This window comes from Chlamydotis macqueenii, chromosome 7 (genome assembly GCF_036417535.1).
Source record: "Chlamydotis macqueenii isolate bChlMac1 chromosome 7, bChlMac1.mat, whole genome shotgun sequence".
Classification (NCBI taxonomy): Eukaryota; Metazoa; Chordata; class Aves; order Otidiformes; family Otididae; genus Chlamydotis; species Chlamydotis macqueenii.
The window spans coordinates 39923786-39947795 of NC_141562.1; the positions used below are offsets into that span (position 1 = coordinate 39923786).

At 41.0% G+C, this 24010-nt stretch overlaps 2 protein-coding genes across 2 annotated transcripts in view; one reads left to right on the forward strand and one right to left on the reverse strand.

The window, feature by feature from the left end:
• The first annotated feature begins 1762 nt into the window (after positions 1-1762).
• On the forward strand, positions 1763-7964 carry LOC104474418 (opsin-VA). Its single transcript, XM_010128744.2, has 5 exons — positions 1763-2123; positions 3174-3384; positions 3981-4098; positions 5941-6180; positions 7328-7964. The coding sequence occupies exons 1-5, from the start codon at positions 1763-1765 to the stop codon at positions 7556-7558; spliced, it is 1161 nt and encodes a 386-aa protein (XP_010127046.1). The 3' UTR covers positions 7559-7964.
• A 14175-nt stretch (positions 7965-22139) lies between these two features.
• Positions 22140-24010, reverse strand: part of CFAP46 (cilia and flagella associated protein 46) — a 93539-nt gene continuing 91668 nt past the window's right edge. The window contains exon 59 of the mRNA XM_086752003.1: positions 22140-23494. Coding sequence (XP_086608129.1) covers positions 23358-23494 — 137 coding nt within the window. The 3' untranslated portion in view covers positions 22140-23357. The remainder of the gene's footprint in view (positions 23495-24010) is intronic.

A 24010-nucleotide genomic window follows, 5' to 3' on the forward strand; every position in this document is an offset into this window, starting at 1 on the left:
AATTTATCTGACATTGATTTCAGAAAAAAAGTCTCAAAACAAAATTGGAAAAAAAAAATCCATATCTCTCTTATTTGGACAAAACCAAAAAAGGCCTGCAGTGCAGGCGGCGTAGCAAATGTAGAACAAAGGAGCAAATGCAAACCCATGATGCTGGAAGAAGCACAGCTGCTGTAAGAAAGCAGGTCACAGAGAATCGCTTTCAGGGATTAAGTTGGCCTGCTGAAGAAGAAAAGCAAAACAGGCAACGAAGACAGAATAGGAATGTTTTTAAAGAATTCTAAACAAAGAGGAAGCACAAGATAAAGAGAACGCATTTAAACTGTAACCAAAATCATAAATCATACAAACAACTTGAACAATATGACAGCATGAGCCAAAATCAAAATAACTGGAAACAGTAGCTGTCCATTCTCTAAAGGGTTGTCAGTGTGCAGTCAATAGATCTGTACTTTGGAGAAATCCAGATACTGCCTTCTCTGTTGTATGCTGAATTTGGAGTTCTAGTTTAATTCTGACACCCGCAAGAATTTAAAATCATTTATAATTTCAAACAACGTACTGTTCAAACTTGATTTTAAAGTTGTAGTCCAGATCTTCTGCTGTAGTATGCAGGGAGTGGACCTAGGCGGAATCATGCCGTACAGGACCGACTGGAGGCATTTTAATGTTACTGTGTGTTGGTCCTTCTTGGAAAGTGAGCGCAAGTAACCCTAACTGCTAATGATTATTGAAGAGTTCAGAGACATCCAATCACCTTTATCAGAAATGTGACTAGCTCTTCATTTTCCTGCTGTCTCTTGTTGTGCTGTACTGTTTTTATTTCTTTTCATGTATTTACAAACTCTGTCTTTAAAATATTTTTGTGCACCTTTGAATTTTTAGTACTAAAGCTGCAGTTATAATCATTATGCCTTCACCAGGGACAGCATCTGTACTGTCTCTGAGAGAAACTGAAATTCCACTGAATAACATAGAAATTTAATTTGGAGCTTCATTTCTGAGGCCATGAGATGAGCTAGCCTGAGATAGAATGACAGAATCCGTGATCTTTAAAGGCCCCCCCCTCACTAAACAAAATCACAACACCGTCTCGTCGGGCCGCCTGCAAGGAGCGGGGAGGATGCGAGCAGGGGTTTAAGGGCGGTCGCCCCGCAAAGGTTTACGGCTGCTGTGCCAGCCCGGTGTTAATCTGTTCAGGGCTGCCCTCTCCAGCAAACAAGTCAGGTGGGAGCCTCCTCCTCGCTGGGCTGCCAGCAGCGCAGGGCGTGAGGAAGATCATTTTGCTCTCGCTGTTAACAAAAGGAAAGCTTTCACAGTGCCGAAGGTCAGGGCGGGATCCAAGCAAACGCTTCTTTTTCCCCACAGATGAGGGACGATCTGAGGAATATTTCCGCGCTGCTGTTGGCTGCTGCAGCGGGAGGGAACGTGCAGCTTCTGGGTTTTATTCTAGCTGGGTTTTATTCCAGATAAAGACACAGCTGCGGCCGGAGAGAGGCAAGAGACTGCTGGCAGGGAGGGACAGAAGTTGCTCTAAGAGATTATCTCGCTTATCCCCGTTCCCACATTCACTGCACGGCACTAAACTTTCCTCTCACCGCAACTTTGTTTCCTGGACTGTTGCTGGAAAGCAGAAGCATGGAGAGTTTGTTCACACTTCTATTGGAGACAGCAATTTTCTCCTTTTAATCCTGAATATCATTTACAGATTAGAAACTCCAGGATTATACAATATTATTTTTGCTAGTGCGAGAGAAAAAAAATGGATGCATTCAGAGCACCTGAAAATGAGTCGCTGGTGTCCAGTTCCTCTGGTCCAGCAAGATGGGATCCTTTCCGTCGTCCCTTGGACTCCATCCAGCCCTGGCACTTCAGGCTTCTGGCAGCAGTAATGGTGGTGGTGACCTCCCTGTCGCTTGCTGAGAACCTGGCTGTAATCCTGGTGACTTTTAAGTTCAAGCAATTGAGACAGCCTGTCAATTATGTCATAGTCAATTTGTCTGTGGCAGATTTCCTGGTCTCACTGACTGGGGGCACCATCAGCTTTTTAACGAATCTGAAAGGTTATTTTTATATGGGATACTGGGCTTGTGTACTGGAAGGATTTGCTGTCACATTTTTTGGTAAGCTTGATTTTGTTTGTAGTTGTATGTTCTTTTTCTTCAGCCTCCTTCAATGTATTCGGTATCTTCCCAAGTCATTGACTTTGCCTGCCTTTGAAGTCCCTGGTTCTTTGCCCAGTTACATATATTCTGTAGTGAATCTTATGTGTGAGTGAATAGCGTGTAACACTGTCTCTGTCGTATATCAGTGGCTTGTTGCATATATACTGATCATTGAATGTGTTTACTATCATGCCAAAAAGCTTCCTAATAGAATAACAGCATTGTGGAGTTCTTGGTAAGACAATGTCAGAAAAAAATTCACTATGTGTAGCTGTTTTCAAGGTTTGTATTTAGGTGTGTGCATAAGTAAGAAAGAGAGAAGAAGAGAGAGTGGCTGCTCTTAAACTGTGGAAAATATCAGGGCACAGAAACATTTTGTTAGCTACCTTCCCTTGGTTCTGAGGAACCCTGACACGCCTGTAACCGTCACCCCTCACACCTACATCTTTTTGCGATTATTTTTCCTGGCTTTGTTTTACTAACTACACAAGAAGTATTAGAAGTACTCTAAAAGGGAAAATCCTCGCCACGTAGTTCCCTGTGTAGATACACCTCTGCAGAACAAATGGGAAACTAGTTTACAATGGGACATCTACTTGAGATAGACCTGCCTCCCTGTTCCTGTTTCTGATGCTGCGTAGTAAGGACAGCCGTCTGACCTGTCACTGCTCTAAATCGAACACATTGCTCATCCTCAGCCTGAAAAGAGTCTCACCGTTGCTCTCAGCCCGTTTAATCTGCACAGAGGGAATGTCGGTGAGGACAATGCTACTAAATCAGTTTGTGGCACGTAAGCCATGTCCCATGGAGAAAGATCAGGCTATTTTAAGATTTTGGTGGCCAACCGGGTGATATGGACCATGCGTGACTATGGGGGGTCGTTGAAGTGGAGGACTTCCAGAGATGCCTTTCAATCTAAACGACTCTGTGACTCTGTGGTGTGGGATGGTGTTTGCTTTTCAGTGAATCTACCCGATTTTTGATACTGACCGTGTTTTCTTACTACAGGCATTGTTGCTCTCTGGTCTCTTGCTCTGTTGGCTTTTGAGCGGTACATTGTGATCTGCCGCCCACTGGGAAATAGCCGCTTGAGGGGGAAGCACGCAGCCCTAGGTATTGCCTTTGTGTGGACCTTTTCCTTCATTTGGACCATTCCACCAACAATGGGTTGGAGCAGTTACACCACCAGTAAGATCGGAACTACTTGTGAGCCTAACTGGTAAGGCCACTCTTGCAGAGTATGGTAAAGAAATGAAACTTACAGCTCAGGACCTCTCTGGGACAGGACAGGAATTTAAAGGAAGGGTTTAAGGATGATGTACATATCCACAAAAATGGCTGTAAAGAAAGTTGTAACAAAACTAAGAAAAATTTGCCAAGGACAGATTTTTAAAAAAACATTTCTAAAGGGAAGGCCTTCCGTCTCTAATGAAGATAACTATCCTGTACCTTGTGCTTTTTGTCAGGATTCAAAGAGATCAAAGAGACAGATTTTTCAGAAGACTGGACAGAGCCTGATCTCCCCCCATAGCTGACTCCAGTTTGAGCAGGAGGCTGGACCTCGTGGCCCTTCCCACCTGAACTGTCCCACTGCCCTGTGATCCTGTGGTCGCAGGATCCTGTCCCAGCCCCCGGCCAGGAGATGGCCCAGGGCTCCATCTGTGACTAGATGTGACTAGAGCTGTAAAGGGGCGCTCTGAATAAAAACAGCTGACAAAAATACGAGTGACGGCTCTGAAGAGCAAGGTTCATACTTCAAGAAAATAATAGCACATACTAGTGATACAGACAGAGTATATTTTGTGTTTCATACAGGTACTCAGGGGCTTATACGGACCGTACGTACATTGTTGCACTCTTCACCACCTGTTTTATAGTGCCTTTATTGGTGATTTTGGTATCCTACGGAAAGCTGATGCGGAAGCTCAGAAAGGTAAGAAGCACTTAGAAGTAAACGTTTGAAAAAAGTGTATGTATGCAAACACTTGGAATTTTTGTGTTTGATTTTCTATAAAGACCAGCCATAAGCAGATCAAATTTCCGGGCAGCAAATGCACTCAGTTATCATCTCTTGCTGTGTAATTATCCTTACACACAGAAATCCATGCTATGGTTAGAAATATATTTTTTCAAAATGTACAGTTTGCGCCACTTGTCAGAACATCTCATTAGTCGAACATAACACCACTGAAAGAAGGTCTGCCTCATGAACAGGGAAACTGAATGACACAGTATTTGTTTATTTACAATTGTACTTCAATTCAGTGACTTTTCTTAAGACTCAAATCAGGTAAATTGGAATTTAGCTTAAAATTTTAAGAGTGCTGGCAAATACTCTATAACACTTACATACAGAATAAAATGCAGCATTTGTAAATAATGTAATGCTGTTCAGTAAATATTAGATTGTCCAGGGACATTTAAAAGACTTGATAAATGCTTTTAAATTAATATAAATTGCTGCACGCTGCGGTGGCCAGAGGCTGGCCAGGGCTCGGGTATGCAGGAAGAGGCAGGAGAGAGGGCTGGGGAGTCCGCTTGGCCTGAAGCCGTGGGAGCAGGTGGGGCTGGGGACAGCTCAGCCTCCTTTCTTGCACCACCTCCCCTCTGCTGATGCTGACTGCAGCAGCCAGGAGCCTGCCTTTCCACATTTCTGGCAGAGAAAAGTCTGTGGTCCAAGGCCAGAGCTTTCACTTAAAGCCAGCCCCTGGCAGTGGCCTGAATGAGAGCTTGGAAGAAGTATGAAACTGCTGAGACTTAGAGAGAGATCTCATAAGGACAAAGCTGTTCTTGGGCCAACTGGTGCAGAAGTTTTGTAGGTAAGATTAAAGTTGGTTGGCTGTAAGGCTGGTTCAAAGGTGCATTTACTGCTCGTGCGCGCCTTGTTATGGAAACGTGCTTTTCATTAGGTTTTGGCGTACGTGAACTGGTTTGTCAGGACAGCAGCAAATGCATTTCACAAAAAGACCAGAAGAGGGGAAGAGGGATACTGCTCCTACCAGGAAAGGCAAAACGTTCTCTAGTCAGCTTTCCTGCAAGCCGGGAAGTCTAGCTTTATTAGGTTTGATGGGGATCCAGAGCCGCCGCAAGCCGAGGTGGCTCTGTTGGAGTCAGTGATGTATGGCAGGTTGTGTCACCCATGAATGTAGCCCCGTTTCTGTTTCATATTTTTAGAGGTAACTTACTGTAATCAGATACTGCCAGTTGCTCATTCTGTCAGGGTCATTGCATTCTGTTGTTTGCCATTCTAAATAGAGGCCAAATCGTGTCTCTCTTTGACTAAAATCATTAGGATTACTTTTCTCATAGATGGAATTTGAAGGTGTTTCTGCACTGCCCTGGGCCGGGCTGTTGCAGCACCCATGAAGTTACCTGAGCTAGATTAACCTTTGTGAGGCTGGACAGCAAACCTGGGCCATCGCTTTGCTCTTCGTGACTTGACTGAAGCTAGTTTGGGAGCGTCTCCTCAGGCTGTAGTCGTACCTGAGTGCAATTAGATTTTTACACAGAAGTTCCCCTGGTAATTGCTTTTTTCTCTCACTTTGACAATAAAAAGATAATTAAGCACAGGAAATTTAATAATGACAGTAGAGGAATTCATGTCCCTCAGCAGTAACACGGACACCCTGTGGTCCAGTAACAGCATCCTTGTATGCGGTCATACTCAAGAAGAGCAGGTCTTTCCTTCTAGCTTGGCAGAATATTAGCCTGCTCGCTAAATTCACTGGTTGGAGGCCTTGTGTTTGTTTTCTAGAATCTTCTCTTTTCTTTAAAGGTCTCAGATACACAAGGCAGGCTGGGAACTACCAGGAAACCTGAAAGACAAGTGACTAGAATGGTTGTTGTTATGATCATTGCCTTTCTGATCTGCTGGACACCATACGCCGCCTTTTCTATCCTGGTCACTGCATACCCCTCCATTGAGCTGGATCCTCGTTTGGCAGCAATTCCAGCTTTCTTTTCCAAAACAGCTACTGTTTATAATCCAATTATTTATGTCTTTATGAACAAACAGGTACTGTACGCTCTCAAAGTGTCTTTAACAGTAATATTTTGTTATTTTTTTCTTGCTTTTTAATGAATTATTTCTTTATTATGTTATTCTTTATACTGCTGCTGCAGCAGCACCAGTACCTACCTACGTGTTAGTTAACTGGCATTGCCGTATCCAGCATTTGTTTCTATAAACAAATTTAGAACTAAAAAAAAAAAAATCACTGAATATCTACCTGCTGGAAGATAGCATAAGCCTCTGTGCATTATTAAAATATGAATGTGAATAATTATTAGATTTAGATATTATAAAGCAAAATCAGCCCTTAGTGAGCATCAGTTAGTGTACTCTATGAAAACTCTATTTTTAAGACCATCCCAGTACATTTCAATAGTTCTTTAGGAAGGCAACGCCAGTGAGTTGATGTTGAGGCAGGGTGGAAGTTCTCAATATCTTGAATTCGTGTCAGAGGAAATGCTGCATTTGCAGTTGTATCTACAGGGAGAGTGGAAGCATCTCTGCTTATGAGGCAGAGAGGTTTCTTCTCTGGAATGGGGGCAAAGGATTGGATTTAGAAAAGAAGTGACAAGAGGATGAACCAGAGTGATATGTGTTCACTGTGGTAACAGGCATGGAAATAAACTTGAGTAGATTTACAGAGTGTAAATGTGTAGTGACAAAAAGAAAAATAGTAAAGTGCCTGTTGAATAAGAAGTGATGAATACATTGATTTATTCAGTCCTGCAGAGAGAGCTGTTGCTTATCTCACATCCTGTGGACAGTACCCTCATCTCCCAGTGCATGGCCTTAGCCTGCTTGTGGATATGAACAACGTGGAAACAAACCATCTTTGAATAGCTGGTGTTATCACATGAGCCTGGAGAAATGACCAGTCCTGTCCATTAGATGTGGTTAGTAACGAGCAAAAGAGGAAAATTATTTTTTAGAGTAAAATTTTCCAGTAGTCTGTGTCTTTTTAGAACTATCTCTGTTTTAGAGTTCTTCATGGTGCCGCAGGCAAATAGATTTTATGGGGCTATTTCTTTAGGTTCGCAACTAACTCATGAGAGAATTTCCAAGAGTTTTAGCTAAGACACAGACTGCTTAATAGAGAAATTTTAACATTCCTCGTGTGTTTTGATTGATCTCCTTTTTTTCAACTTTCTAGTTCAGGAAGTGTCTGATTCAGATGTTCAGCTGCAGTGCCGCAGAAACTGCAGAGTCCAACATGAACCCAACTTCAGAGAGAGCAATGCTAACCCAGAACAAAGGAGGCAGTGAGATGTCCACCGTGGCAGTACGTAGCACCGTTTCTAGGAGGAAAACCGGAGACGAACACAGAAATTGCCAATCTTTTGCTCAGTTGGCAGCTTCAGAAAACAAAATCTGTCCCATGTAGAGTGGGAGTGTGATCATTAATGCAGTGCTACAGTGTATTTCCTTGCTATCATCACTTGATACAGAAAACGTCAGTGGGGACATTATGGTTCTGTGGACACTGGTTTTTGAGATTCTGGGCTCCTGAGTGCATGTGAGAGTTTCTTGGCTCTGCAGTTGCAGTCAAACACCCAGCCATAAGGTGAGTCCCTTCCTCCACTGTGTTCCTCGTCCCAATCCACAGCCTGCTTGCTCCTAAAAACAGCGTCAGGGGAGCCCAGTGTTGCTATGCTGGCGTGTAACGCAGTAAGGATAGGACAGTTTCACGCTGATGACGGCTCCTTGGTCAGCTGGACAAAAACATGAGGTGGCACAGGGCTTCAATATGCTGATAGACAAATAAATAATATATAGCACACAGCTGACTCCATTTCAACCAGTGGAGGTTCAGGGAGGAACATTGCGAGACATCTACGGTCTTCATATTAATCTCACAAAATTTCATGAGGTGCTTGTCTTTTACAGTATAATTTTGGCCTCAGTGCGCTTTAACTTTTGCAGTGCTTAAGCTTAAACCCAAACTATGAACCTCATTCTCAAGCCGCATCCTTTCATGACTCGTATTCTTTACCATTAATCCTATGGGATCTAGACTAGAAAAATGAATAGATAGATATGCCTCTCTTAAATGTTTTGGAAATACGCTGAGACAGGAGGGGTAAGGTACTCAATTATTTGTATGCACATTTTTTTTTGTGCTCATTGGTCTGTTAAACAGTAAGGTGTGATTTGAAAGCAAAAATTCTTGCATTTAAGATTCATATTTTCTCTTTCAAGGATATGCTGACCTAGGTTAATCACATGTTAATGGTATTAGATGTATTAAATCACGAAGAATTGTCAGAAGTGTTAGTATTTAATTAAAAGCAACAGAATTATTTTCTTACCTGAGAAGGTGACGATACATAAGAGTATAGCCCTGTACTACAAAATAAAGCATCAAACCTTAAGCAATGGCAAAGAAAACCGCAATGTAAAAATGCATGGAAAAACCTTAGAAAATAGTGAGTTAAAATGAGATTTGCCATCTGTAACAGGCTGTATCGTCCTCCGTGCAAGTCACTCTTGATGAAGCGGTACTGGTAAGCCTTTTAGACTATTTAACCATGGAAAACTTCATTTGCATCGATAAATGAATCGAGGACAAAAGTTTGTAAAGATAGTCAAAGACAGTGTCTCCAACTGACAAAAACTGAAACACACCCACTTAATGCACGAACAGCCAGCACACGGTTAGCCGCAGGTCACGTTAGCATTGTGCGTGCGGGGTGACATCACCCGACATCAGGCTTTGAATTACTGCACTCAAACATCGTAAGGAAGGGTGTTCACAGAGGGGGTTTAGGGCAGTACTCACCTTTCAGCCACGGAGCACACAAATAACCTTGGCTTTTTTATGAGGAAAAGGGAGAACTACAGCACAACAGGAAAAAACCAGGAGTCCTCAGAATGAGAGAATGTATAGGAATACGCTGAAAAGTCACAACATTAAGCCCTGCTGCTGTTTGCCCAGTCATAAGCACGTGCTAGAAACTGAAGGCAGTATTTCTCTCCCCAGGTCAGGTGCAGGAGGCCACGCTGCCTCTTCGCCCGCAGCGCTCCGGCAACAGCCGCCCGAGTATCTGCGTAGTCAAAAGTGCTAATGTGATTTCTTTTTTCTGTGCAAAAACAATTGTCACATACATTTTTTTTTTTCCACAGGAAACAATTTTGACATAACTTGCAGGGACTGACGTTTAGAAAAAAAGATTTATTTGAAATTTGTTTAGAAACCGCAGCATTCTCTGTACTTTCTGGTTATTAAAGTTGGAAGATAATAAGAAAACATGGGACCCCCTCCTGCCCCCGATTTTCCTGTATGTTATCAGAGGCTTCAAATTGATGCTGGACTCTGGCTGACAGTAAAGTGCTGGCAGTATTCTTTTCACACAGAAGTCTCTGTCAAGGTGTTAGTTCTTAAAATGAAAGGGCATTTTAACCATTTCCACACAACTGTTCTGTTATTCAGCTGTTATTCAGATCATTAATTAAAGATGTGATAGCAGTATTTAGACACACAGGAGATACGAAGTGTTTACAAATTTCACATTAAAGTCAAATTTAGAGAAGCACTGTACAGATTCAAAATGGCACTGAAGAAGATTATAGATAATTATGAAAAAGCAAATTAAATATGTTTTAAAGATGATAACACTTGGACTCTGTGACAGGAGTAGCAACAAAGGAGGAGTAGTTAGGACGCAATTATGGAGCCTCTTGCTTGTGAAGACCAGAAACTTCTATGTGCACTGCAATAGCTAGTGTGGACATCAACGAGGCATAACTGCAATAAAATAGAGGGCATGGGCACATGAGATAAGGCAACACAGTGGTAGTGGCCAGATGAAAGAATGAGATTAGAAATAATAATTATTTCAGACGTGGCCAGAATATTCGTGCCAAAGAGGAATGAAGATGGTTCCCCAGGCCGCAGGTGACAGGTTTGTCATTGATGAAAACAGGGCTGTGGGAGGACGAACGAGTAGCAGCCATGCGAATCTCAGGAGATGATCAGGAATACAGTTTTTGGATACACAACTTCTTTGAAAATAACTGTGAAACAGAAAACAGAGGCTGGCTAAAACACAGGGCTAGGAAGGATGGAGACACATTCGAAATAAATAGCTAGGTTTGCATGCTGTTAGTGAGGACTCGGAAGAATCCACAGGAGTGGAGGCAATCGATTGGGTTATGCAGGAAAAAGTGGGTTGAACTTAGACGATAGTGAGATAAGGAGAACGGCTCATGCCCTGAGTGACTGCTCAAGGAGTTACGTCGTAAGGAAACCGATATTTATTACTGTGAGATCCGGTGCAGGATGGAGGATATAATCGGTACCACAAAAACAAGTGGGAAACGTAATTTGGAGAGCTAGGTTTGTAGATGTTAACAGACAGTTGTTGAGAAGCAATTTATCAGGGTGAAACACATGAAGGCCTGAGAGAGGGGAGTATAATCTGAGCTACAGGTGTAGAACACGGTAGGCGTGGTGTCACTGACTTCCAGGAGTGTGAGAGACACAAGGTGATGGCTGGGGACGGTGCAGTGTGCCCAGCAGCTTTCTGGAGAGAACCATTTCTGCACTGTCAAGGGAAGTAAACAGAGAAGGAGGAGAAATTGAGAAGGTAAAGAAAGCATAAGAGGGAAACAGGGATAAGCAAGCATTCATTCATAGTCTGTCAGGAGCAGTGGGATTAACATGAAGGTATCAGTAGCTTATTTTAAACAGAGAAGTTCGTAATTTAATTAAATATACTGAAAAAAACCACCTGAGCATGATCTAATCGACGCATAAGGCTTCAGGATCTAAACCTGTGCTCCTCGAGTGAAGCTCTAACCTGAGAGTTTATGGAGCACCAGTTCCTGCCTAACTCCACACGTAGCTCAGGGCCCGTCTGCCCCTGCTATAGTTTAACTTGTTCTCCTTTCGCACGAGCCGCTCCAGCACACTTTAATAGGTTACGGTTATGGTTGGTTTATACCACTTTGCCACCCTCTTAGACAAACACCTGGACATGCAGCAAGCACAGACATTAAAATGTAGGCTGCAGCCGGATGATTTGAAAATCAGTGGTTCTGGACAAATCGGAAACTAATATTAGAGTCTAATCAGTCTCCATTTCATTTGGAGAAGGAATTAATTAGTCTTAAAAGAGCCATAGAGGCATCACAAATGTTTTATCTCCATCAAGCAAAGCCTACACTGAAAAACAATTAATCAATCGTTCTCATAAAACACAGAGTGTCAGCAATAGTTCTTGCTGTCTGTAACAACCACCACTGTGATTTTTCACGTCCTCGTAAGTATTTTCTGTTAAGGGCCAGAGTCTGTCTGGTTTATTAATCTGAGTACTCCCATAACAGCCGGAAAAGCCATTTTCTTGGCCAAGGCATTGATTCGTACCGTCTGCACATAGGAACAAACAGCTTTTTGTAAACGTTTACCAAGTCTCCAGCATTAAGATTCCCTGTCTCTAGTGAGATGCTGTCTCTACGAGAGGTTCCCATCTTTGATACAAACAAAGAATAACAGAATCAGTGGGATTTTTCATGTTAGAACATCTGCAGTAATGCTTTTCCGGAGGAGGATAGGTTTTTCCCTGCCTGTCAGTCAGACAGGGCTTTTTAAAACACGTGAACACCTTGGTGTGTTGGTAGCAGCCCAACCAAACAGTATTGGCCCCGAGCGCGTGTTACAGAGTTCCCAGAATCAATGATGTAACACAATAAAAAAATTTTAGAATTACAAGAAAAGCAAAGGGACAGGGGGTGGGCTCCTCTTTTTTTCAAGAGAGTTGTGTACAGTGTTGATGTGTGCATAATGTCCTGTAATTGCATAACAACGACACTGTGTGGTACGAGCGCGGCATGAAGACTTTATCATGTGCAAAAATTAAGTTGTGCAGTGGATGGCGTTAAAGATTTCATGACTAAAAGGGGTGAACGCTGCTGAACTCAATGTGCTCACACTTGACTGTGGCCTAATAAACAGCCTCTTGTGTCCTTGAATTTTTGTTTTGCCACCAAGAGTATGCCTAGAAATCACATTCCTTTCCTAAGAAATGTTTTATAGCATTATCTACAGTTTGCAAAGTTAGCAACATAACACTACACCGTTCTCCTGCTTTGTCATACGTTCATTACATTTTAATGATGCAACCTAGACAAAGTAACTGCCCTTTCTGTAAATCTTCCGTGGCATTAGGGGATAATTACTTTGTGTTTTTTGCTTAAAAACGTCAGCAATAATCCATCAATTTACTTGCTTATAATGGAAACAGTTGGGTTTGGTTTGGCTTTTTTTTTAATGGAAATTACGGTTGCCGTAAGAGCTACTACTGTTTTATGAGGTCAGACTGGTTCCTTTGGGATAATGGTAAGAAAGGCTTGGACACTGAAGACTAGCTAAATGGTTTACTGAGTAAAAAAATTGAAATTATGGAAAAGGTGACAGCAATGTTAGTACGCTTCTGATACTGGGATCCCAGCTGTTTCAGCGTGGAGTGAGTCCCTCCTTGTAAATCATGACATGCTGCCCAGATCCCATCCGGGGTGAGGTTTTCCAATTTTGTCGCTCTTCCCATCCACAGAGAAGCTGTGGATGCCCCATCCCTGGAAGTGTTCAAGGCCAGGTTGGATGGGGCTTTGAGTGACCTGGTCTGGTGCAGAGGACAGAGATTCTTATCAAGGACCAGCTCTACCGAAGTTCATCATAAGCAGGATCATTCCAGCACAGCTCTGAAGCAGGGGAGATGGAGATAACCTCTAATTCATCCATTTGTAGCTCATGAAGATCAGGTTGCTCCGTTTGCAAGTGTTTATCTTGGGTTTTGGTAAAAATGCACTTAACCACATACGAGAGCTTCCACTTTTGGGTAACGAGACCTTGTCCTTGCCCACACTGTGTCTCTATTGGCAAGGGCTCTGAAAGCAGAAAGCTAACTAGCAGTCAAACCAAGTTTGATAAACAGGTTTCTCCATGTTTCTGGCTTTAGCTGCAGTATTAATTTCTGCTTTTTCCTTGCATCCTGCTTTCAATTCCATTCATACATCTCCAGGCTCAGACCAAAACTCACAAAACACTTCTGATGGTCTCCTTCAGCTTGCTCTTACCTGCAGATCTGTGACCCCGCTCAGAGGAGAACTTTCCTCACAACAAATACCCTTATAAAGGAGGCAGGGTCTTGATGGGATCCTTCCGTGAGGTGAGATGACTTGTCTAAGCTTAAGCGGGTCCAGCATTCCCAGATGCTTTGAGTCTCCAAGGTACTCCTGTACCTGACTGTTCCCATAGCTGTATGCAGGACAGACAAGTTTGTTCACAGACTACGTATTTATCAGCTAAAACCTTTTCTGTTTAATTTTTACCTCAGTGAAAATTATTACCCAAGACAAGAGTCGTGAACATTAACAATAATTCTCAATCATTGGGAAATATAATTTGTAAATGGTTAGTGAAGATTCTTAGAAAATTTATGTTATCATAATACTTTGTACTACAAATTGTAAAATTATTTCTCTTTATTACATTTATATTGGAGCCTCTTTTCTTTGCCACAACGAGTTAAAAATCTGCAAGAGAATTTAAGAGCCTTTCAGTAATTTGGCACATCAGTTTTACCTCAGCTATTATCTAGCTGCATCAAGATATTAATGTAGTCATCTCTCTTTAGTCTCAATGAATTGCTATAAAACTGTCAAACAATTAGATTATATTGGCCAACACAGCCCTGTTTGATTGAGTACAGATATAGGCCATATCCCTTGAATCATACTGATGAAGAATCAGAAAGGCTTGTAGAACTCCAGTGCAAATTTATTTCAATATACATACCATTTGTTTCTAATGTCAGTACTTGCAATACTAATTAATAACCAAAAAATGCTAAATAGGTACGGAACAAAAATCACCGTCATTCAGGACAAATACTAAGGGACTTTGCTGGAGGAGAAAAAAAAACAACTATAAAAACAGCACAGAAAACAGCATGCTGTACAAACAGAAACACTGCTCCATTGCACAGAGGCACAACACGAGCATGTCTTTCTTACAGCAATAGTGCTGCTTGAATGCTGCCTCTGCCTGGACCAGGAAATATAACGCAGAGTTTTGTGTCAGGAAAACCACCAGTGCATAAATACGTGGTAGAGGTATCTGCTTGCAAATGCCTCAGTGCTGGTTGCTGCGCCGTTCTGGAAGTCAGTAAGGCTGTGGACCTTCCTTTCTCTGCAGGCACAACGTGTGCACCCAGCTGCACGTGCCGCCCTGTCATGGAGTGCACAGGAAGGTACGAGCCCTTACAGATGAAATACCGCTCAACCGTCTGGCATCCTCACAGACCACATGTAATTAAAAGCTAAAGCTATGCTGTTATAACTTAAAAGCTGAAAACAATTTCTGTTCCCTATGTGACAAAAATTCAGAACATGGTTAAGCTGTTCCCATTTTGCTAGAACCGACACACAACAGGCAAAGCACGCTGACCGTGTATCTCCACAGTATGGTCTTCCTCAGCTGAAAAGTCCGCTCCCACTCTGCCCCAGCAAATCTTTATCCATGTGCCTCTGCGACTGGAGCAGGGCCATGAATAGCCAACGTTTATGTATTTGAGTGCTGGCAACTGGGGAGATCCCCTGTCGCATAGACTGAGAAGGAGTAACCGAGCCTTGACCTGAGACACACTTCTGGGTTTCAGGGAGAAGCTCACTAGCAGGAATAACTAGTGGCAGCGATCAGGCAAGAACCTGTAATGGAATACAACAGCAAGACTCAAAATGACTCAGCTAAAGTAAACTGACAGGACAAAACATTTCCATTTACTTTTGCAAGACATAAAAGCAGTGGCTGCTGTGTATGACAATAAGAGCACCAGTTTACATTTCTTAAGACGTTGTGACTGATGCTCTAGCAGGGCACTAATGCACGTAGGAAAAACTGAACCTGCTTGCTTGCCCGAAAAATAATTTCACAGTACTCTACCTCAGGTAGTGATGAAGGCTGTCCAGGGCTGGGAATTTGGGAAGTATTACGATGCTGGACATGGATAACCATCTGCATGGAACAGCTGGCACTTTCTCTACAACTCTCCCTGCAGTGTAGCTGCTATTAACTTCTCTCCCAATTGATATACTTGTGCAAAATTAAAAAAACACCATCAAAATTAAAAGAGAATTTTAGACAATAATGCACTTGATTCAGTTTACTTCAGTGTTCTTATCTATAGCTTATCTCAGTGCACTTGTAGCATAGAAAAGTTGTTATGTAAACTCTTGAATTCCTGAATTGTGGAATACGGAGTAGGCCCATAGAAACGGAAGTCTGAACCATCCATTTTGGTAAGAAACTTATCTTGTGACAGTAACTTCACTTCCTTTAAAATTGAGTCATCAAAGGCTAGAGGAAAATACAGAACATTACAAAAAATATTTTCAGACGTAGGTTCAGAAAATAAACACAAATTCCTAATTAGGGCAGCCCTGTTGGAGATGTCTGGAAAAGCTGTTCATCTTTGTGGACATCTAGTTTCTCATAACAATTTCAAATGGTAAATGTCAAGTATGAGACCACCAAGGAAAGTGAAAGGCCACGACCATTCAGTCAGAGGGAACAACGCAGTACTAGACCTCAGTACCCCTCTTGCTGTCAGTTTCACCTTGCCAGTTTTCACCCTCTTCTGCCATCACGTGTCTGGCTGAAGAAATAAAGGAAAAATAAATCACAGTAGTAATTCAGTGATATCGAAATATCTCCCTAAATATTTCCCATAGTAACGGACACTCCCGCCAAACTGAAAAGCTGAGTGAAAGGAGGGGGATGTTATGTCTGAAAATTTTCAGAAAGCCAGTCAAATGTATCTAATTCCTTCTAATGACATCTTCATTTGCCGATGGTGACAGAAAACACTGAGGCTTAAGATTATGATTATTGAAGATGATTTCCCTTTTAATTTCCTGTATCTCCTTAGCCTAAGACACAGGCCTTTACTGCTGAAAGGGGTCTTTGTTTTATTGCCTTCAACTGTACCGAACTTAACACTGACTTAGAATACGTGTACTCTCCTGATAGTGGAAGAATACATTCCATGGCAAATATACTACTGTGATTACAATGTTTATTTTAATATCTTTAAAAATAGACATATATAAAATAATAGAGAGCAAAATTTAGATTTCAGAGAATATTCTATTTTACATACCAGCAACATTGTTAACACATCATACTGCAGTTTGGTAAAAACGGGATTAGGTGATCTAAAATTATTCCTCACACCGTAAGTCTTAGATAGCCCTCTGTAAAGCTACAATTTATTAAAATTGTTTCGTCTCTTCTTATACTTAAATAAAGACTTCCGTGACTACTGGTTTTGATAATGGTACCTACTAGGTTCATGAAAGACCGCCCACGTTCTGCCCTTACTGGCACAGAAATACTCTAGCTGCTCATGACCTAAGTAATGACTGAGGTCTTCCACAGACTGGTAAATATTTCAGAGCCTTCAGTTTTAACTTGACCAGAGTCTTAAAATCCATGCTAGTAACTGTCTGTTTTTGACTCCACAGAAAGACACTTCAGCTGGAGGCGTGAATTAATAGCTGAAAGGTATTTTTAAAAAGCTCTTCCTTGTGGCTTTACAGCCATTGAGCTGGACTTTCAGGCACAATATTCAGAGGAACCAATCTGTACTCACATGGGACGGCCACCTCCCTTCTGACATCCTATTCCTGGACAGCTTTCGGGTCAGACAGGGGGCCAAAGCAAGGATCAGAAGGCATAGCAGGTTGTAAAGGCATTAAATTAGCGTTCAAACGCAGATGAATGGGCTTTAGTAGTCTTGGGAACGTATCTTTACAACAATCTCAAGTCTGCTCTAATTTCCCTGCCTACAAATACCCTTAGCCATCAGCTGCTAGGTTCTGGAATCTGCTCTAGCCGATCCCTTCGCAAAGCCGGGAGACTGACTTACTGAGAGCACCAGTATCCCAGTTTGGAGAGAGTAACGTGTGACGAGAAATCCTTGAGTGATTGCTTACGCCAGTTTAATTTTAGCGCAGTTACACCAGGGAGTAATGACAGGGCTTCTCTTTTCTGTTGTTGTTTTGTTTTTGCTTTATCATTTCATAGAAACTTGCTGCAGTTTTCCCTGCAGACCATTCAGAACTACACACTTTTCTTGGACAGCTACCTACCACTCAAATTATGTTCTTGTCCTAGAATACTATCAATAAAGTCACCATGATTTTTTTCTCCTTACATTTTTTAGATTACATAAATTTTAACTGACCTATTCTTTTAATGCTTAAATATATTGCGAAATGTCATTTCTGTTATAAAAGCTAATTGATAATGTGATTTGTTATGTTGCTGAGACATAATTCAGAAAGTTATTTTAAAGGCGTTGATACATGGAATCGCACTGTTTAATATTTCTTGTATGAATGGATACGGTGCAAGGGAATGATGTGGTGCCATGTAGATGAAATATTTTCAGAAGCTTTTATTCGTGTTGTTTGGGCTTGTGCCAACATCCTTCTAGTAGAGAGCTCATATGTCCTAGCCTGTATCTACTGTAATTTATTCCTTGGTCATTAGTTAGTAGGATTTTTTTCTCCAGGTTCCTGAACAATATATAATATTCTAAAAATTAAGAGCTCACAGTCAAATAAATGGAGAGCATTCTCTAGAATACTCCTCCAAAAGTAGAAAAGTATTTTTATTTAATAAAAATATTTTAAAATTATTTTTATTTTTTATTTAATAAAAACAATTTCTCGCTTAATATAGTAAAAATAATTTCTTGTTCTTGTGAGACCCCAGCTGAAGTAGTGCCATCTAGTTCAGGGGCCCCCAGTACAAGGAAGACATGGCCCTGCCAGAGCGGGTCCAGAGGAGGACCACAAAAATGGTCAGAGAGCTGGAATATCTCTCTTGTAAAGAAAGGCTGAGAGAGTTGGGGTTGGTCAGCCTGGAGAAGGCTCCGGGGAGACCTTACTGCAACCTTTTGGTACAGAAAGGGGTCTTACAAGAAAGACGGAGAGAGACTTCTACAAAGGCCTGTAGTGAGAGCACAAGGTGCAGCTGTTTTAAAGGCAAAGAGGGTAGGTTCAGATTGGACATAAGGAGGGAATTTTTTACTGTGAGGATGGTGAGGCACTTGAACAGGCTGCCCAGCGAAGCCGTGGATGCTCCATCATTGGAAATGTTCAACATGAGGTTGGACAGGGCTTTGAGCAACCTCATCTAGTGAAAGATGCTTCTGCCCAGCGCAGAGGGGTTGGACTAGGTCTATTTAAAGGTCCCTTCCAATCCAAACCATTCTGTGATTCTATGATTCTATTTATACAATGTTAATACTAGGACTTGCCTTTTTGAATTTGCTATTTGTAGGTATTAATGAATGGTTTAAAATAATTACAGCAGCATTTCGTCATGGCTATTTCTGTTGCAGTTTTTAGGGAGTACTCTTTCTATACAAAATCTTGTATGAAGTCAACAGTCTTCATTCCATTTTTGTATCTGCAGCTGGAAGTTTTGGTCCACGCATTTCATATTCACTGTTAAACAATGAAGACCTTCAGTATGGCAACTTGTATGACTAACCATGCCACCATTTAGTTCTCCAAATAGTTTGAAGTCAAGGATCCTCTTGGGAGTCTCATATATTAGGCTGCTATAAGATAAACATATCCCTCTTGGGTCCTTCTGTGCTGCACATAGAAGATTTCTTTTGCTTTCATTGCCACCATCTGTGAGGAGAAAGCTTGCTTTTGTTAGTCCAGATAACTTGCTATAAGAGCACCTACTTTTTTTTTTTTTTTTGAACCTTGACTTCAACAGAGATGACATTTACCCAGACTGTATCCTTTGCACAGTCTGTTTGAAACCCGACATGGTTTTCATCCCATGATCACAGAAGACATCTGAGAACCTCTCTATTTTCCCTTTTGCTTTTTCACTCCCACTCTCTTCCCTCATTCTAGACTCCACCTGATTAGGCGCTGGCTTATAATTCTCAGCTGATGGTCAAATGGAAATATTTCAATTTGGTTTCATGAATATGCCCTAAACTATCTCTCATGTCCTATTTCTTGGAACAGAGTTGGCTGACTCTTAAATTCTTAAGTGAGAACTATTGAATTTCTGCAAAAGCTTCTCAATTGCAGAAAATCATAGAATTACAAAACGGTTAGAGTTGGAAGGGACCTTCAAAGCCCATCCAGTCCAACCCCCCTGCCAGGAGCAGGGACATCCCCCACTAGATCAGGTTGCTCAGAGCCTCATCCAGCCTGGCCTGGAACGTTTCCAGGGATGGGGCACCCACCGCCTCTCTGGGCAACCTGTTCCAGTGTTCTACAACCTTCAATGTAAAAATTTTTTTCCTAATATCCAATCTAAATCTACCCCCCTCTATTTTAAAACCATTACCCCTTGTCCTGTCGCAACAGGCCCTACTCAACAGCCTCTCCCCATCTTTCTTGTAGGCCCCCCTGAGGTACTGGAAGACCGCTATCAGGTCTCCCCGGAGCCTCCTCTTCTCCAGGCTGAACAGCCCCAGCTCTCTCAGCCTGTCCTCATAGGAGAGGTGCTCCAGCCCTCTGATCATCTTCGTGGCCCTCCTCTGGACCTTCTCCAACTGGTCCATGTCCTTCTTGTGTTGGGGGCTCCAGAACTGGACACAGTACTCCAGGTGGGGTCTCACCAGGGCAGAGTAGAGGGGGAGAATCCCCTCCCTCGACCTGCTGGCCACGCTCCTCTTGATGCAGCCCAGGATGCGGTTGGCCTTCTGGGCCGGAAGGGTGCATTGCCTGCTCATGTTGCGCTTCTCATCCACCAGCACTCCCAAGTCCTTCTCCTCAGGGCTGCTCTCAATCCATTCTCTGCTCAGCCTGGATTTGTGCCTGGGATTGCCCTGATCCACGTGCAGGACCTTGCCCTTGGCCTGGTTGAACTTCATGAGGTCGGCATGGGCCCACCTCTCCAGCCTGTCAAGGTCCCTCTGGATGGCATCCCTCCCTTCCAGCGTGTCGGCGGCACCACACAGCTTGGTGTCATTGGCAAACTTGCTGAGGGTGCACTCTATCCCACTGTCCATGTCGCCAACAAAGATGTTGAACAGGGCCGGGCCCAACACGGACCCCTGAGGGACGCCACTCATGAGAAAATGTTTATGTGTGTGCCAAAGATGTAAATTTAGAACTCATTTAGCTTCCTAAATGCTGACACTAATTAGGCATATTACAGTACATTTATCATTAACTGTAAGTGAGGTTTGTTTCCTAATTAAAACTCATTTTAGCCTCACAGAGGAGTCCTTCTGCCTAAATTTTCAATTACAATTGGAAAAATATGAGAAAATTTTAAGCTTTTAGTTGCTTACTCAAATCAGGTTCTGAAACAGAAATTTTCTACAGCATTCCTTTTCAGTCTTTCTTTGCTCAGTTCCATTCATATTTACTGTCTTTAACGGATAAACATTCTGAACTCTAAAACTGTATCAGCTGAGGTGCTGAATCCTTCCTCCATATAAGCAGGTTATTCTCCTTTGTTAAATTGCCATTGTAAATTTAAAAGAAATCTAAAAGATGTTAATTTGTCTATGTTCTTTTTCTTTTGAAATCATTCCAAATTCTACTATATATCTTTCCTGAAGCTACTCTTCACTTCGTACAATCATGTCACTGCACTTTGCTACAAACATATAATGGAAAAGAAGATAATATTTCCGGTACTAATTCCTGAAGGAATGAACTAGATGTCGCCTTATGTCACTGAACGCATATCCACTGCCACCTAAAGTACAGTTTATCATTTACTCAGGTAGTCCTACTACTATTAATGGTTTTACTGACTGGTATTTAGCACAGTAATACGGAGAACACACTCCTAATGCCCCAAGCAATTTGGTTATCCCTACACTTTATGGCCCTAAGTCAATTATTTTTTAATGCCTCAGAAATGCCAGCCGACACATTACGTAGTTATGCATGCCATACACTTCTACCGCACCTACTCAGTACACACTGCCCGTTTGCAGGTATGCTGCCACAGTTTCTCTGGTTAGTATTTCCAGTGTCTTACTCTCAACAAGTAAACCTTACAGGTCAGAAGTTTCCTGGATAAGGCCATTACTCTTTATCAATGCTTTCTGATGAAGTAGTGCTGTCAGACTGTAAAGAAATTTTTGGTCATACTCATTCATCTTTTTGACAGAGGTTGTTGCAATGTAGTTAGGGCTAAAGTATCAAATACAAATGGGAATATTTTTGAGGAAAACACTCTGGTAGATTAGGTTATTCCCGTCCATTTCATAAATAAAACCACAGTACTAAACTATTGAATAAGCCCATTGTACCTGGATATCAATGGTCTTTCTAACCTTTGCAATCTTGCAGTTTTTATCCTGGATTATTCTCAAAGAACAAGTATTTATAAAAATTTCTTATTTTGAGAAGGTGGAAATTAATACAAATTCACAAAAACGGTCATGTAGCAAGGCAGACAAGGCTCCATGATTCCTACTGAATACACTTTTTTCAAAGCCTTTTATGTTACAGAGAAAGAGACAGCACTAGAAAGATGGTAATCCAGGTAAAAAATGCCATTAAGAGCACAGAAATACAATTTCATAGCAGCGAATGTCTTGGAGAATGATGTGGAAACTAATCTAGGAAATAAAGAAATTAACAATATAGTGGACATTTACATGTGGGTATTTGCTTCATTCAAGAGAAATTGCTTTCTTAAACTCAGAAATACTTCAGCTTCCCAAATACCATACATGGGATTTTTAAAAAGCAGCTGCATAATAGTGATGCAATGAAAAGGTACCTGGTAAGACCTAAAAATAAATAAACAAATAAATGCAAGAACTTGGGGAAAGGGACTCATGTCAAAATCTGGTGAAACATGGCAAGTTCAGAGACCTGAAAATATTTCACACTGAATCCTTAATTTTCAGGCTGGATAATTTAAGTACAGTCTACGATATCTTCTTTACTTAATTTTTATTCTTACTGAATGCCCAGACACATGCCATAAAAAAATATGTCTTATGTCTAAATAAAGAAGAAAATTACATATAAAGGGAATAAAAATCATGCATGTTATAGAACAGAGTTTGACAGAGCAGCTGCAGTCCACAGAAGGTCATCTAATTAAATTGTGAGAGAGCAAGGTGGAAAGAAGTGTAAGTTTATATTCTATTGTGTGCGTTAAAAAAGTATTTTACATGTCATGATTTTGTAATTGCGGTCTATATAGCCCTATATCTCTTATTGGGTTATAATTAACTATAGCACAGCAGGTAGCCAAGAACAGTATCTTTTCAGTGCCATTTTAACAATCTATCAGGATCGGGGAAAAAAAACACCAAAACCTATCACAGGAAACACACATCACCATATTATCAGAAAAAAAAAAAGAGACTCATAAAATGGTTTCAGTTGCAATAATGATCAAAGCTTTGTATTTTCCAGAACTGCTAAATTATTTCACATTTATTTCTACTGTTATCGCTACAATAAAGTTTTAAAGTGTGTATTTTAAACAGGCATTGCTGATTAAAAGAGCATGTTACAAAATCTATACATGTAATAATCTTATTTGGGATTTTGGAATAATTTCATGTATCTTCATATGTTACTCAGGAAAACTATAGGAAAATAAAGATAGAAAACCTTATTAAACATTTTATTTCAATACTACCTTGTTTTCTAATTAAACTACACTACCACTATATAAAAAGTTAAAAATCAATTCACTCAGAGTAAGGTGACTTGGCAAATTTTTCAGCTATGCTTCCGATAAATCTTCCATGTAATAACAAAATACATCAAGGAAAAGTTTTTCCAAATGGAAGCATCGACAATGATACATTCCAATTCCACTCATGCATCAATGCCCCAAAATGCTAGCCTAATTTCCTTTAAGATGTGTTGGTACTCACTAAGAAAATTATTTTAAGGGATTAACTGAGTTCAGAAAACCTTAGAGTACTAACTGAAATCTCCAAAATAAATGTTCTTCGATATTTTCCTAACACTTACTCTAATACCATACTGTTTTCATCTGAAACAGAAAGCAGTCTATCAGCAAAAAGTACATTTTCTTAAGCTCACCTCTGCGTAGGCCATACAGAAACAAGTATCTGCAACGCCTTTAAATGCAAGTTGTGCGCCCTGTGCACAGTGCAGTGGTATTCCTAGTACGAAAAGTCTGACACCAATTACACAATTATTATGTTGGGCAAACCATATAGCACACAATTAAAACATGATGGATGAGTTGCAGGAAGATTTGAGGAAGTGTGAATGGTCTGTTCTTCTGCTTCGTCTCTAGGAGAACTGTGAGAATCCAGTTCCACTATAAAAATATTTTAAAAACATTATTATTTCTGAATATGACTGAATATAAGAATGCTTTAAGTGCAGTAATTTATCATATATTCTCCTTGGTTCATATTTGTGGTTCTTTTACGTTCTTTTAATAATATTCATAACTGCCACTATACCCCAAGAAGCATTTTCTGAAAAAACGGAAAACTAGGCAACCTTTCTGATCTGAACTCTCTCTCTCTTCAATTCTATGACAATGTAAGTTATAATTAAAATTTATTTTACTTACCTTTCTTTTAAGAGGTAAGTCCCATACAATGAAAAATAACTACACCATTTTATAAACAACATATCAAAAGTTGTTTTACTCAAAAATCCTTCTCCCCTCTCCAACAAGATGCCAGACAGAATTTTGTATACATAGTATGTCCTTTACAATGTAGACTGTCTAATCACTGCAGGTTCAACTTATCTTTTTGCAGTTTATAATCTATACCATTTATATTGTTCATGTCATGCTCCTGATGTACCTTTTCAGTCACAC